At 44.4% G+C, this 14,821-nt stretch overlaps 1 protein-coding gene across 1 annotated transcript in view; it reads right to left on the bottom strand.

Moving 5' to 3' along the window:
* Positions 1–14,188, bottom strand: part of SLC25A6 (solute carrier family 25 member 6) — a 33,118-nt gene extending 18,930 nt beyond the window's left edge. The window contains exons 1-3 of the mRNA XM_086934249.1: positions 13,907–14,188; positions 8,039–8,525; positions 1,840–1,980 (exon numbers count right to left, since the gene is read on the bottom strand). Of these exons, the coding sequence (XP_086790375.1) occupies positions 1,840–1,980; positions 8,039–8,525; positions 13,907–14,017 (739 nt within the window). The 5' untranslated portion in view covers positions 14,018–14,188. The remainder of the gene's footprint in view (positions 1–1,839; positions 1,981–8,038; positions 8,526–13,906) is intronic.
* Between the last annotated feature and the right edge of the window lie 633 nt (positions 14,189–14,821).

Here is a 14,821-nt window from a genome sequence, read left to right as displayed (position 1 = left end):
ACCCTAACCAATGGGGTAAAAGTTCCCAGGGACAAACCTACCCAGTTTGGGCATTTTCAAGATGGTGAGTCTTCAGCCACAAACTTGGGCAGCGGGTCTGTAAGTGGGGAGTGTACTATGGTAATTCTAGTGACCTCCCACATCCAACATTCACTTTGAGGTAGACACTGTACCCACAAAAGACAGATGGAGAAGTCCGATAAGACAAAAACAGTACTTCAGCAACCACAAATATCCACATGATTTGTCTTGGCATCCTGGTCTTTCCCCTTTGAAGTGGGCCGAGGGTTATATGTAGACCCAACAGATGTGTAAAGCAGAATTTGACACTGTAGAGTAAAAAGGATGCCCACAGCCCCAGATATTCTGTGGCTTTCAGAGGAAGCATCTCTGCTCAATCAGGCAAGCCTATTCTTTGCTCCCGTTAGGCAGTTCACACCTATACAAAGCTTATTACTGGCTCGGAGCAGGCAGAGGTATGTTCATTAGCCTTCTGACCGTTCAGGCAGGATAAGGGTAGCTTTCTAAAAGTTTTCATATTTATTAAAAATCCAACTTCAGCGGAGTAACTGTCACGCCGGAGCCCAAGAGAGTCTCTTAAATATCTGGGAGCCAACAATCCTCCACACACGGCTCAAGATTGGGCAATGCTGGGTAGGATTCTCACCAAAAGCAACATAACCAAGAACAATCCTCTCTGACGTACTGATTGGTGTGGTGATATGGATGGCAATATGGTGGGATATTTAGATTGAGGGTGCCCCAAAAAATGGGAACGGGTTTGGGGAAAGTGGAACACAGAGGGAACATTTTTACTCCACCTCAGTGAGCCAGCAACGGATTTTAGTTTATGGAGAAGGGTGTGGAACCATGTCAATCAATTTACCATACTGTAACTGTATAGCTTTAACAGGCGAGTCAAATGTAATGTGAAGTATAATTTGCATAACAATACTTCATTCTGTAACCATATTATTGAAAGTTTAACCTGGAATCAATAAAGTGCATTTTAAAAACCCAACTTCAACATTGAACTGGATTTTTAGTGAGTATTAAAAATAGTCATTTATTTGGGTTTATAGCTGGTCCTTTTGACAGGATTAGCATTTTAATCTGCACTGGCTTTCTGCATAGGACAGCTAGGCCTGCCACAGCGAAAAAATAGCTTTTGGATGCTAGCCACCAAGGAGATGATTACATTTCTGCATGTCCCTTTTTTTTTAAATACCATGCACTCTGCTTGGTAGGTTACAAGGCCTACGCAGGGTTAATATTTAAAATTAGGTTTTTACCTGCCAAAAGAGTTTATTTTTAGAGTTTGAATTGTAGTTTTTACATTGATACTTTTAGGTTACAATGTTAGGCCTATAACCATGTTTGCACAGCCACTGTAGTGGATGGCACAATAGGCGCCACATTTCACTTGTGCATTCAATTTAAAGGGTCTGGGTGCACTTTTTACCATGTGCTAGAGACTGGATAGGAAAGTTAAATATACCAATTAGGAGTATGCCATTTCAAACAGGTTTAAAGCAAGAGCCTAGCCTCATTACTACAGGTTAGCAGGGGTAAAGTGTACAAAGACTTAAAGCAAGCACAAATATAGGGTCCACAATAGGCGAAATATCTGGAGTAACAATTAAGAAAACATGCGTTCCTACAGATATTTTCAACTTAAAAAGGATAGCGATAACCCACAGCAATCCCAAAAATCAATAAATACACGTACTGGGATTCGTAGCTAAGACAGTCTTCCCCTGATTTCTGAAGTACTTGGAGAAACCAGGGTTACAGAAGGGGGGCGCGCGCTAAACGAATCATTAAACGTTTGCAGCTTACCTCCTTTACGACCAGACTGCATCATCATACGACGCCTCACAGTATCAAATGGATACGACATCACACCAGCTACCGCAGTCACGGTCTGTGCAATCATCCAGCTAATCATAATGTGAGTATTCCTAGGATCAGGGAGCATACCTGCAAATAAACAACCAAACAAGTTTTATATGTACCATTTCACAAGCCGGCATTTCTGCATGTAGCTTTTGGGCGCAGATATAGCGGGGAAAATGCACAACGTATTTTGATTGTGATCAAGTTGTAGGAGTTATTTATGCTATATAATATAGTATTTAAAACCGCTTCGGCTGTGTTGCCGGAATAACCTTTAGCCCCACGGCCCCCCAAAAAATCCTACATAATTGCAGGGGCTTTTGGTCAAAGGGCTTCGTGAACTGATCTTTTAAACTGTCATTCACATGTTGCTTTTGTCCACCGTAGCATACTGCATGGGGCAATAGGCCCGGCCCCATTTTACTCATTGGCTACCTACAATTGGAGTGACTGCACAGAGGCTGTGAGCAGGTTTCTTATCCACAAAAACAGTTACACTCTTCAGTTACAAAGTTGCTTTAAAAGTGCGCTTTATTTAATTTCATTATTTTGAATATTCTTTAAATGCCAACTGTTAATTATACCTGCACTATGCATACTCAATTTATTTTTATCTCCTTTTAAAAGTTATGAAGTGTTTAAATAACATTGTAGCTGCGTGTGATTGGAGTAGTTGGTTGTGCAGTGATGTATTCTGGAATCCTCACAAGTAACAAGTGAAATGTTTAAAAAATGCATATGAAAGCGCCACAGAGAACATTTGTCAAATATACATTAACATAGATACGGCAACCACATTTAGATTCTATTGCAAACTAATAACCATTGCATAGCCTGAAACTGCCAGTCCAATTGTGTTGGTCAATGCTAGTTTTCCCTTGGATTCATTCTGGAATAAGTATTATATATTCCAGACCAGATGATTCTAATCCACACAAATGCCACAGATTCTTCCGATGAACAGCTTACTACAGTTAGCACTTCGCTATTCAATAAAATATTTTTTAAAGTACATTAGAAGTACCAATGCCTTGTTCTCCCATGCCTAAAATGCTCCGAATGTGATTAAGACTATTAAAGCTCCAATTAATCACGCATGCTGTAGCCTTCCCATCACCTGAGCTGAGGCACTTGGACTTACAAATGGTTTCCAAATTGTAAGCTTCTGCCATTTTATGTTTAGCACTCACAGATCATCTTTTGTCTGAATTTAGTTCCTTTCTGCTAGATAAAGTTTCACAACTATTACGGTCACTAAACCTGGCTCGACTCTAGAACCCTGCCAAGTACATGCATCTTGTTAAACCTCTCCCATTCTGTTAGAGCGGTGAGACGTCTCTTGCTTCAGGCCCCCTTCCTGCTAGCTGTAAATAGCCTAAGGTGATCACTTTGCTAAAAAATACCATATGCTGATCCCTTACTGAGGAGCAACTACAGATTGTTCATAAGATCATAAGTCAATACACAACTGTCTGCTAGAGAAACGGCTATCCCTAGACTTAAAACGTGGGTCTAGCCCCTGGATAGGATGTACTATCCCATTACTCAAAATGCAAGTATTCAATTGTGAAATAGTGTTATTTTAAGTTTATTTTTATAACAATTCCCTCATTGATTCGTCTCATTCGGGCTTCCACTCCAATTGTGAATTACTAGACCCAGGAATTTCCAACACTGTCCTTGAATCAAAGTCCTCTTCCCTGCGAGTACCAGAAGGCTATTCAACTTTCCCCAACTACTTCAGTGCTCCACCATTAGCAACAGTCTAATTTATATTTACAAATCCCAGCTCACCAGACTGCATATGGTGCAAGGCTAAAGTCACAAGACTGAGGACTCAAATCACCCGGCTGGATGGGCCCTTATTTGGATGAATGTAAACTCTCCAGCTGGGTACAGATAAGGCAGATTCTTGTTGTGAGTGGTCATACAGATTCTTGAAGTTCTAATTGGGGGCTTAGATCACTACAGCTGTCAAGTAGGAGTAGCCTTTTATCTTTAGGCTAGATTGCAGAGTAGATTTATAAAATTAAACAATAAACTGTTATAACCGAATTCATAGCTTACCTAGTAATAAACATCACTCCATATCTGGCAGCTTTGCACTGTATCCCACAGGTCAAACTTTGTTTTCAAGAGTACCGATCTAGTATTGGATTAGCTCAGGCAACTATATGAATAAGTATTTTCCCCCATTCCAGTCTGGTAAGTGCTCTCAGGTTTAATACCCATATTCTTCTAAAATAAAGGACTAAAAATAATTATTTTATTCGACTTGTAAAGCGCAAACTGTCACCTTGCAGGTATCCTGGCGCTGAGCAGCTAAAGAGTAGGGTGAAGGGGTGCTATCTAGATCATAGGGAAACAGCCAGGTTTTAACAAGTCTCCGAAACGGGAGAAGTTCTCCAATTTGTCGAATTTCCCAAGGAAGTTTGTTCCAGTCTGGCTGCTGCCACTCCAAAGCATCTACCTCCTGACCGGACTTTATTAAAACTTGGCACCTTCACCAATCTGGCAGAGGATGAACGAAGCAGTCTCGATAGTGTACCATTCACATTTTTTTCACAGGATCAGTGGTCCACCCCCATGAAGAGCTTTAAAAACCAGACAGTGACTTAAAGTGCACTCGCTGTCTCACGGGAAGCCAATGGAGTTTGGCTAGGGCCGCAGAGGACCTTCTAGACAGACCCAACACCAGCTTTGCAGCCGCTGATTGGATTCTTTGTAGCCTATCCAGGAGCAAATTAGGAGGTTCCAGGTATCCCAGGAGGTAAGGAGTTCCAGATCTTTGGAGCAATCAGTGAGAAAGCTCTGCAACCAGTTCTTTTTAAGGAAGGATTGTGGTTTCAGAAGTAAAGAACTTGTGCTATGTATTGGTCTGCATCCTCCCAAACGCTCCAGCTTTAGAGCTAAATAACTGGGTATATTGGTATGCAGCGCTATGTGGGTCATGCAAGCGACCTTTAGGTGTATCCTTGCCCCTCGTAGAAAAGCCAGTTCAAAGCTTTCAGGGTCGGAGAGTTGTGGCAGTTTTTTGTTCCCGATAACAGTCTTGCCGCAGCATTAAGTGATGCCCTCAGCGGAGCTTCCATAGTCTAATCTTGGTAGCACTAGGGCTTGCACTGCCATTTTTTGAGGTCGGCCTGTAGGAGGAAGGGTTTGAGTTTCCTTAGAAAATTCAACTTGTGATTAGATCCCTAGGTGGCATTAGTAATGTATGCCTGCATATTCAGGTGTTTGCAAAATCCCTGGGAGTCACCATTGACAGAGTCAATTATGTGGGGAGCACAGTCAAATGAGGTTAGGTGTTTCAGCCATAGATCTATCTTAAGAGTGTGATTGGGTGTGGAGATGAGAAGGAATTTAGTTTTTGTATTAAGCATGAATGGTTGCCAGTGAGCCAGCTTTCCGTGTTCTGTAGAATAGCGTTGAGGGAAATTAAGTCTTCTGGAGTGGAGATTTCAAATAGAGTTGGGTCTTGTCTGCATTCAGGTGATATAGGAGGTTCGCCGAGTTCAAGGTGGTCGCCAGGGGTTCCATTAGTAAGTTGAAGAGAATGGGTGTTAGAGCTGAGCCCTGTGGAACGCCTAGGGTGATCATGGAGGGTTGAGCGAGTGAATGCTTTGTCTTGATTCTTTGTGCTCTGTTATTCAGGAAGGAGAAGTACAATTGTAACACTGTGCCCGTAAGGCCCATCCTTCGTTCCAATAGGTTGTCATGTTTAACCGCGTCGAAGGCAGAGAATAAGTCCAGAAGTATCAGTAGGCATGATTCATTGAGGTGTAGCATTTTTAGTATGTCATCCATTATGTGGGTGAGTGAAGATTCTGTGCTATGACCTTGCCGGAAGCCAGATTGGTGTTTGTCTAGGAGGTTGTAGTTCTCAATATGGTTACATAATTGAATTTGTACACATTTTTCCAGCAATTTTGCCAAAGTGGGGATGTTGGATATAGGACGGTAGTTGTTGAGATCCGATGTGATGGGAGTCAGATTTCTTTAATAAAAGGTGTGACCTGCCCTATTTTAAGACAGTCCAGTATGCAGCCTTGTCTCAGAGAGGTGTTCACAATGTTTGCCAATAGGGGTAGAATAGAGGTTTTACCTTGTTGTGAGTTGGACTATCACAGAATTAGGATAAATCCTGTTCTGCCAAAAACGCTTTATGACCTGTTACACCAGGATTGTTTACATTGTTCCAGTGGAGATTAAATTCGCCCAGGAAAATCTGTGGTACTTGTGAGTTGTCATTGGATGAAATGACTTCCATTACGTCGATGAAAGCCAGGTCATCACCCGGGGGTTGGTAGGGGTATCAGAGGTGAATCTCCCATGATGAGATCAGTATCTAGGAGTAGTCCTGTCCCACCTGGGCCAGGGGACCCAGGAACCGATGTGACTGGAGGGTAGGGATAGTTGGGGGTATCTGCACTGAGGTGATCGGTAGCCAAGTATAACCCCGTCCCTCCTGGGCCCATTGGACCCAATTGTGGTTGAGACCGATGAGGCTGAGTGGTAGGGCTCATTGGAGGTGTCTGCCCTGCTGTAGTCAGTAGCTAAGTGATTAATCCGCATCATTGATCAGCATCTACCAGATTGACGACCATGCCGGAGTCGAGGCAAGGACCTTAGCTAAAACTTTTGCATCTACTCCCAGCATGGATAAGGGGTCTACAGGAATCAGGACCGGATGGTCCTCTGCTCGCTTTAGGAAGCAGGACTATCTGCTTAGTGCATGGTTTGCAGCAAGATCCCACGCTCCATCCAAATGCTAGGTGACAAATAAACCCTAATCCGCTGGCTTAAAATATACCAGGAACTTTTCCCCGTCAAGAAAAAGCAGCATGTAGTCCTGCCATCATCCATCAGATAGTAATGCATTGCCTCAAAAAGCTGTAAAGAACCATCTGAGAAGCACAAGTCTAAGATACCATCACACAGAGCATAGACTACATCTAAAAGACAAATAACTGAGACATCCTTAAAAATGCTAGTATTTAAAAAAACCACAATTTGTCTTCGAAAAAAGTATGTCAAAGCTTAATCGACTTAACAGAATATCATGCAACGCTCTTGCAACATGCATCAGATGGATACTGACGAACCCTCAACAAACTGGAAGACCAATTTAGACTACAATTCCTACTTCAGGATTGTCAGTTGATAGAAAAAACATCTTCCATAATGTCATAGTTAAGGGTGCAGCAAAGCTGAACCTCTCCACAGTAGTTCCTCATTTAAAAAATTGCATGTTTTGTAATATTACAGCACAAACTAACCGTAAAATCGTTGGCTTCAGGTTAAACACTGAAATGGAGGGGTTCCGTTCCCCAGCCGGACTTTAGTGTGACCGCCGCTTATAACATACTCGTTCCAACCTTTTCAATTCTACTCAAGAAGGTACTTAAAAGCTATGTAGTTAAATTTGCAACCAGTGCAGAGATTTTAAGAGGGCATTGTAGTATTGGCCCAGTCGGGAGGGTCTCTATTTTTTTATTTTTACAGAGTTTTATTTAGCACAAACTTGACCCGAATCGGGTATCCAAGCGCTTTACATAGCACCAGTTGCATTACACGAGGGCACATTCTTTTTTGTGTTGGGCACGGGGAGACAAAGTGATTTGCCCAGAATCACAGATGTCCAGCATCATAGCCAAGACTCGAACCCAGTCCCCCAGATTCGAAGTCGACCACCCTAGTCGTTAGGCCAACTCCTCTCCCCAAAACGTTGCGTTCACAGGAGTGGCAAAAATGTGCACAAGATATTCTCAGAGACTAGAGGGATTACGAAATAGTCCTGAAGGAGAGACTCATGGTGCCAGCTACATCAGTGCAACAGAAGATTACATAGCCTACTGCAATAGAGAGTCATTACGATTGGGCCTCAAACTGGACCAGAGACCAAAAATGATAATTGTATTTCTTCCCAGCACATTTTCCACAGTGGTGGATGAGGAGATGCACGGCACAAAGCCAGATGTAGCACACCTATAGCAGGGGCAGGATGCAAGAAACCCCAAAACATTGTCTCCCATCCTTTCCCTCTATGGAGGTTTTGGTATGGTTGAAATCATCCAAATTCATGCAGAGTAGATGTGAACCAAAAAGAACATTTTTGTCAGAGGATCTGAAAGACACTTACCTTTTGCTGTATCGTAAACGCCAAAGTAGGCAGCTCTGTAGATTATGATGCCCTGCACAGACACATTGAAACCTTGATACAAGCCGCGCAGCCCATCCGACTTCGTGATTTTCACAAGACAGTCAGCGAGCCCTTTGAATTGTCGGTCAGCCCCAGCTTTACCAACATCAGCACCTAAACGTGTTCTGGCAAAATCCAAAGGGTAAACAAAACACAGGGATGTGGCTCCTGCTGCACCACCAGAAGCCAGGTTTCCAGCAAAATACTTCCAGAACTGTGTATGCTTGTCTATTCCTCCCAAGAAGATCTGCTTGTACTTATCCTTGAAAGCGAAGTTGAGCGCCTGTGTGGGAAAATATCGGATAACATTTGCCAGGTTCCCACGCCAGAAAGAAACGAAGCCTTGTTCTTTAGGGATACGGACAACACAGTCAATGATACCTTTGTACTGTTTATCGACAGCAATTTGCTGGCTGGCATGTTGTACCTAGAAAGACAAAAACCATGTTTCACCAATAAATAAAAATGTAGGTAACAGGGTCTAGTAGCATAACAAACATGCATTAGTAAAGCCAATAGGTCTAGACTACACAAAGTATTGCTTAGTGAATTGTTTCAGCCATATTGTACAGCAGCATGGTTCCACAGACTGGGGCGGGAAGGGGGTCAACAAGGACAATGGGAGGAGACAGGATGGGAAGGGAGAGTCGACGAAGTACACCAGTGAGATGGCTGAAAGACTCACTTATAGGGTACTTCAACACAAAGAAAAAAGTAGTGCCTAGGGAAAATAAACAGGCAGTGGAGGGACAATGCATCCATGCTCCAGAGGGAGACTAACACGAAGCCTACAATAGCTGACCAATAAGAAGCTAGAAAATAAGAGTGAAAATAAAGCCAACCAATGGTAAGCTTCTACGTCCACTGTCAGAAAATAATATGTCTAGAGAGACAGCTCATACATGATCTTAGGAAGACTAAAAAAATTGTGGTTATCACCAAAATCGCCAACATTCTGGATTTACCAGATAAAAGCATCAAATTTAAATTAATGGCCACAGATTTTCATGCATTATTCGTGGTACACAAATAAGTGTATCAATGCACGATAGGGGTCCAGTACCGCAGTACTTGTGGGCATTACTAGTTTAAGCTTCAAGCACAGATCTAGGATGTTCCATGCCAGCAGCTGAGAGCAGTCATCAACATGACATGCACAAGACAGAAAGCTCGTGTACATTAATTTGAATTGGAGAACTGGGGTATTCTATGCACACTCCTCACCATTTAAGCACAGCACTACAATTAAAAAAGCAAAAGAAAAAATAAATGTGAAGAGGGGTGGCCCAAGCAAAGAGTGGGTGGCAGATTTAATAGGCCAAGGGGGTGGGCCAATAATTCTAGGAGGGAAAAAGAAAGAGCACCCATGAGATCTGTTTTAGCAGAATTGTTATTTGCAAAGTTGTGTATTATTCAAGAATTATACAAGCAAATAAATGCATGGGCTTAAATTATCGGTACAAAAGGGGGTGGCGATGGACGGAGCTTCTGAATCAATCACTCACACCCAGTCAAAAGATCTGGGTTTAATACATCACTGTTCTTTAGCCCACTCTGCCACCCCAGTTCAGACATGACTATATGCAAATCAGTCTGACCCTGTGCCTCATGGGAACAGTCCAGCCCGAACTGCCAAGCCATGTCTTCCCTTGACCGGAAACAAGCTTCCGAGGACCGGTTTCTGGCATTCCAGCAGTCTTCAGCCTGGCTTGCTTGAATCCAGTGGCAAAGTGAGCAAGGGACTCACGTCTGAGCATACCCTGCCACACTTATGGCGGCCAAAAGCGGTACAAAAGGGGGATTTGGACTTCCTTTTCTTGTCCCTAGAGCGTGGCCTCCCTTACTCTGAGTTTGGTCCAGGTGAGGTAACTTCCCCTGTCAAGATGGGTAAGGAACTATTGTGTTCCCTTCCATACTAAACATTGTTTATATCCAATGCACTTACACCACCTTTCACTTTTGTAGGGGATGCACACACCAGCTGACAAGGAGGAATAAGAGACTATATCCTTTTAAGTTGTCACTGTTATTTCCTTTCTTTAAGAATTTGAATTTCACTAGTAGTAGCAATAGTCCATAAGAACAGAGGCCCTGATGAAAGCCAAGGGAGTATTCCCCTGTATGGCAGAAACTTGTTGGCCCCTAAGCAGTCATTTTTTTACACTGCGGTTTTGCGCTGTTCCGGTTTTTAAACCGAAAGAAACTCACGGTCATTAAAGTTCCCTTGCTGTGAGCTTTCAAATCTTTTTTAACTTCATTTTTTCTTACACCTTCACTTTTTTGCACTGCTCTTTGTTCCATTTGGTGATCCCACGCATGGTCAAACGGGCGAATGTGGGTTCAACCCCAGTCCTACCAGGCAGTCCTGGAAGTAGTCTCGCTGATCTGGAGACACCCCAGCCCTGTGGATGACCAGATGAGAAAAAGCAGATCACCAATAAGATTGATGGTAATCCATCTCTGGATCTTGGATCTCACCTACTTTTGCTGGTGGTCACATGCGTTGGATTGTCAAAACTTTATTTAGAATCCATCTGGTTATTTAGTCAGACATTTTTGTTGACTTAATATAATGTATGGTTCCTGAAACACATAGTAACAGGTCCCTTCCAGGCTTGGGGAGAATCTAAATTACTGCTTCATTTGAGAGGGGTCCTACAGTTGCCGATTTAGCACGATTATATTCCGGCTCAGGCATGCCTTACAGGTAGCCAATTCGCCACTGTGTAGTTTCGGTTTCTGCACTTTCCTCTGAAAAGGAGTTTTAAATGTGTCTAACTTTGACCAGATCAGCACTGCATCTGAAAATTGCAGTCAGCTAGGGTCCGGCATGACAATTTTCAGGAAGATACTGTAGCACATAGCAGCAGAGTTGCCGGTTACGATCGATGAATACAGAGTACCAACCCCATCCGCCTCGCGGCCAGGAGTACTATGATTGGGATTATAGGTATAAAAATTATGCAAACAGAATGACATGGCCAATAAGTTATTTTAGTATATGAAAAACAGAACAGGCCCGTCGATTTTGCACGGACATATCCAGTGGTGTAAGAATTACAGAAGAAAAATCATGCACGTTTAGCAAATCAAATGTGGGGATAAAGACAGCAAAAACTGCCAAGGGCCTGTAAGCAGCGGATACAAGCTCCTAAAATACTCAGACTAATTATCGAAGTAGTGTTACACGTTTCAAGACACTTCACTTACTCGAATGTGTTTATAATAGAGTTTTATGATATGTTCACCCCCGGAAAAGCAACTTGCTCATTAGACTTCTGTAAGGATGTTGCCATGCCAGACCAGCATGGCCGTCCAATTAGGGATTTTTTCCTCCCTTCAATTTAATAGGATTGTTGTCTTCAACCTAGGACATCACCCTCACTCGGGATCCAATAGGTTGACAGGTATGCACTGAAGTTCACGGTTGTCTTAAAGGGGCATCTCTTCCAAACCTGTGGTCCAGTTAGGGTGACCAACCGTCCGTAAATTTCATGGACAGTCCGTAATTTGGACCTCATGTCCGTTGTCCGTGAGGATCCCTTTTACGGGCGCCCTTTGTCCGTAATTTTGGCCATCACAGGGAGCAGCACTGCTCCTGGAGCACAAGATCAGCCCCACCTGCCCATTGTCATTCTGTATGCCGGCTAATTGCCACATACAGCATGTCAATGGGGCAGTCTGGGGTGTGAGAGCATGTGGCGGCCTCCTCCTGCCTCAGTGTACAGCAGGGCAATCTGATAGATAAAATGTATAACGCTAATGCTGCAACTTTAGCAACGTTGGAAAACATTTCATATAAAGAAGACTGTAAAATAAGTTAAAAAGAAGAGGTTATCGTTCTTGCACGGCCTCATTTTTGAGTTGAAGTATTTTCAAAATTATAATAAGCAAAGCCATGGCTGCTGCTTTTTTATTTTAAGCAACTAACAACCATTGACAAAGCCAATAGTCCTGGCTTGTTGTTGGTGTAATGATACTTGCTGTATTATATATCTGGATACAATGACAAACAACATAATACCAGTCGGGCAGAACACTATGCTAAGCGCTGATTTTTAGCCTAGGCGTTTTAAACTGCGTCCTTAATTACATCAAACACCCCCTTTGAAGAGACCCCCGGTTTTTTTTACACCACTTAAAGCCCTGGAAACACCATGTCACCGTCACCTCACATCCTGGCACTGTGCATCATACATGATGCATGACTTCTGCGTTTTCAGACTGCCTATGTGCAGGGGCATAGTGAACTTTCCCCCACCCCACGCTTTAGGAACTACAGCGAGGTGAAGTTCTTGATGGGCCTCTTCTAACTGCAACTCTGCAGACAAAGGCTCAGCTCATAATGTGAAAAGGTGGGCGAGTAAATAAGTGATGGAATGTGCGAATGGCTGGATGAATTACTGAAAGGATGAATGGATGAATGAGAGGGTGAATGGATAGATAATAAATAAAAGGATGGATGAGTGAATAGATGGTTGTCTATTTACTTACATGCTATTGCGCTACAACCTCTGACGTGTCTGTAAAACGTACCTTTTGTCCCGAAGTTTTGTCCTGAATTTTGACCTTTTGTCCTGAATTTGGGTCAGGGATTTTGTCCTGAATTTTTACACTCACAGTCCTGAATTTGCACTTATGCCAGGTGGTCACCCTAGGTCCAGTAGAATCGAGATTACCCGCTAAACGCGGCTAAATGCGCAGACCGATAAGAGCCGGGAAGAGATAGAAGGAATCCCTGCTGTCTGCTGGTGGGAGGGAAAATGACTTTGGGTCGCGGATACATTTCTGAGCAGTCTCAAGAGGGGGAGACACGCTGCAGGCTGACATTTTGCAACACAGCACTCTGAGCTCTGACGCAAGCGTTAAAAGTCAAACCGAAAGGTGCACTGCGCACCAGGTTCGATGAGTAACAGTTGCCATTCCGAACAAAATTCAAGAGAAACGGTCTCCATTAGGCTCTTCCACTTTTAAAAGCATTGATTTCCGCACGTTTTTTACTACAAAACCTTTCTTGCAATGTAACTAGTAACCACTTCCACCAGCACACACACACACACACACACACTGGGGGTTAGCAATCGAATGCGAGACGATCGCCAACCCGGCAGTACTGTAAGGGGGAGGGGGGCATTTAAGTCTCCTATTGACCTACATTGGACCACGCAGTATTGAATAATCACCCTGTGAGCAAGGGTAAAGAGAAAACTGGCAAGTAAGTACTTCATTATTCATAAACTAATGAGCTGCAGGGTGAGCACGGGTGTCACAAGACCATGCGCGAGGGCGCCGCGGCAGTGTCGGGTAGCTCGGACCCACACTGGGCGGTGATGCGCTGCTCTGGGGCACTGCGGCATCTTGCGGGCGCGCGGCTGAAGGGCACACCGCACTTACCGCCAGCGTTGCGTAACGCGTCCCAAAAACACGGCCAGTGCATGACGCACAAATGCAGCCCAAACCGTCGAGCGACAGACCTTTCCCCACTGACACCCCCAAGCCATGCTCACGCAGATTGCGACGGGTCCTGCACACTGGGTTCGGCGAGGTCCGGTCCACAAGGAGAGCCTAACCAACGACCCCCACCGAACCTCAGCCCCTGTAGGTGTACCTGCAGAAGCCCAGACCCATGGGCCAGGTAGCGCTTACCCCACTGAAGCCCCCAACTCATGTTCACGCAAGCTGTGACGCACACCAGGCCTTAGGTCGTGCAAAGACCTTCGGGTCAAGAGGAGGCCTTTGTCACGGTGTAATCCCCCAACGACTGCCTAACAAACCACCCCCACCCCGCCTCAGCCCCCAAATGAGTACCTGCAGCAGCAGCTTCACCCTCTCGATGGGGGCCACGGCCGTCTTGGATATGGCGGCGGCGACGCCACCGGCCAGAAAATCCTTAGCGAATGAAAGCGCCTGGTCAGCCATGGCGGCGGGATGCACTGGGCGGCTGGATGCTTAGGTCAAAGGGAGGGCGAGCTTGCCTCGGCCCGCGGTGCTCGGATGATGCACAGGCGTTACTGCAGCTCGAAAAAAGGAGTTCACTCTGCAGGCACGGCAGTTAAATCCAGAGGCTTCAAGCCCCACCCTTCGCCGACTATTGGTCGCTCCGAGGGCAGCGCCCCCCGCCTTGTTAAATCCCGCAGAATTAAGAGGCGGGATCCTGTGACTGAGCCTGGGAGAGAATTAGAGGGCAGCCGGGCTGGATTATGAGAATTGGGTACCAAAGTACCGTATTGCAGCTCTACTCAACCTTTCAAAGTTTCATGCTTTTTGTTTCTCTTCTCTTTTCTGGATAATAAGCAGTGACAAAGTTATTGAATTTAAAAGTATCACTGCACGCAGACCAGCAGCCTTACACAGCAGCAGCTTTAGTTCCCGTTCCCAATCACTGAATCAGGTATTTGGTGAAGTGCACTACTCACCCGACAAAAGTCACAAGGCGGGGAGGGAGGGAGGGGGCGTTCGGGCAGCTTTTTTTATTTCAAGTGTTTTTATTAAAATATAAAATGTGCATATCAGAAGTTATACATACAGTACATAGTAATTGACTTAAGAGGAAAGAGGAAAGAGAGAGGGGGGTTGGTGGGTGACTAATCTGTGACCGGGGCTTTCAGGTGTTTGTCGAGGAGTTCCCACATTCCATCCTTAGCCTTGTGCTCCTTTGAGAATTTGCTGGTGATATTGTCCGCTCCCCTGAGGAATGTGACCCAGTTCATCCAAGTTTTAAAG

This window comes from Lissotriton vulgaris, chromosome 8 (assembly GCF_964263255.1).
Source record: "Lissotriton vulgaris chromosome 8, aLisVul1.2, whole genome shotgun sequence".
Taxonomy (NCBI): domain Eukaryota; kingdom Metazoa; phylum Chordata; class Amphibia; order Caudata; family Salamandridae; genus Lissotriton; species Lissotriton vulgaris.
Note: the sequence above shows the minus strand (reverse complement) of the source record. Positions and strands in the feature narration are given on the sequence as shown.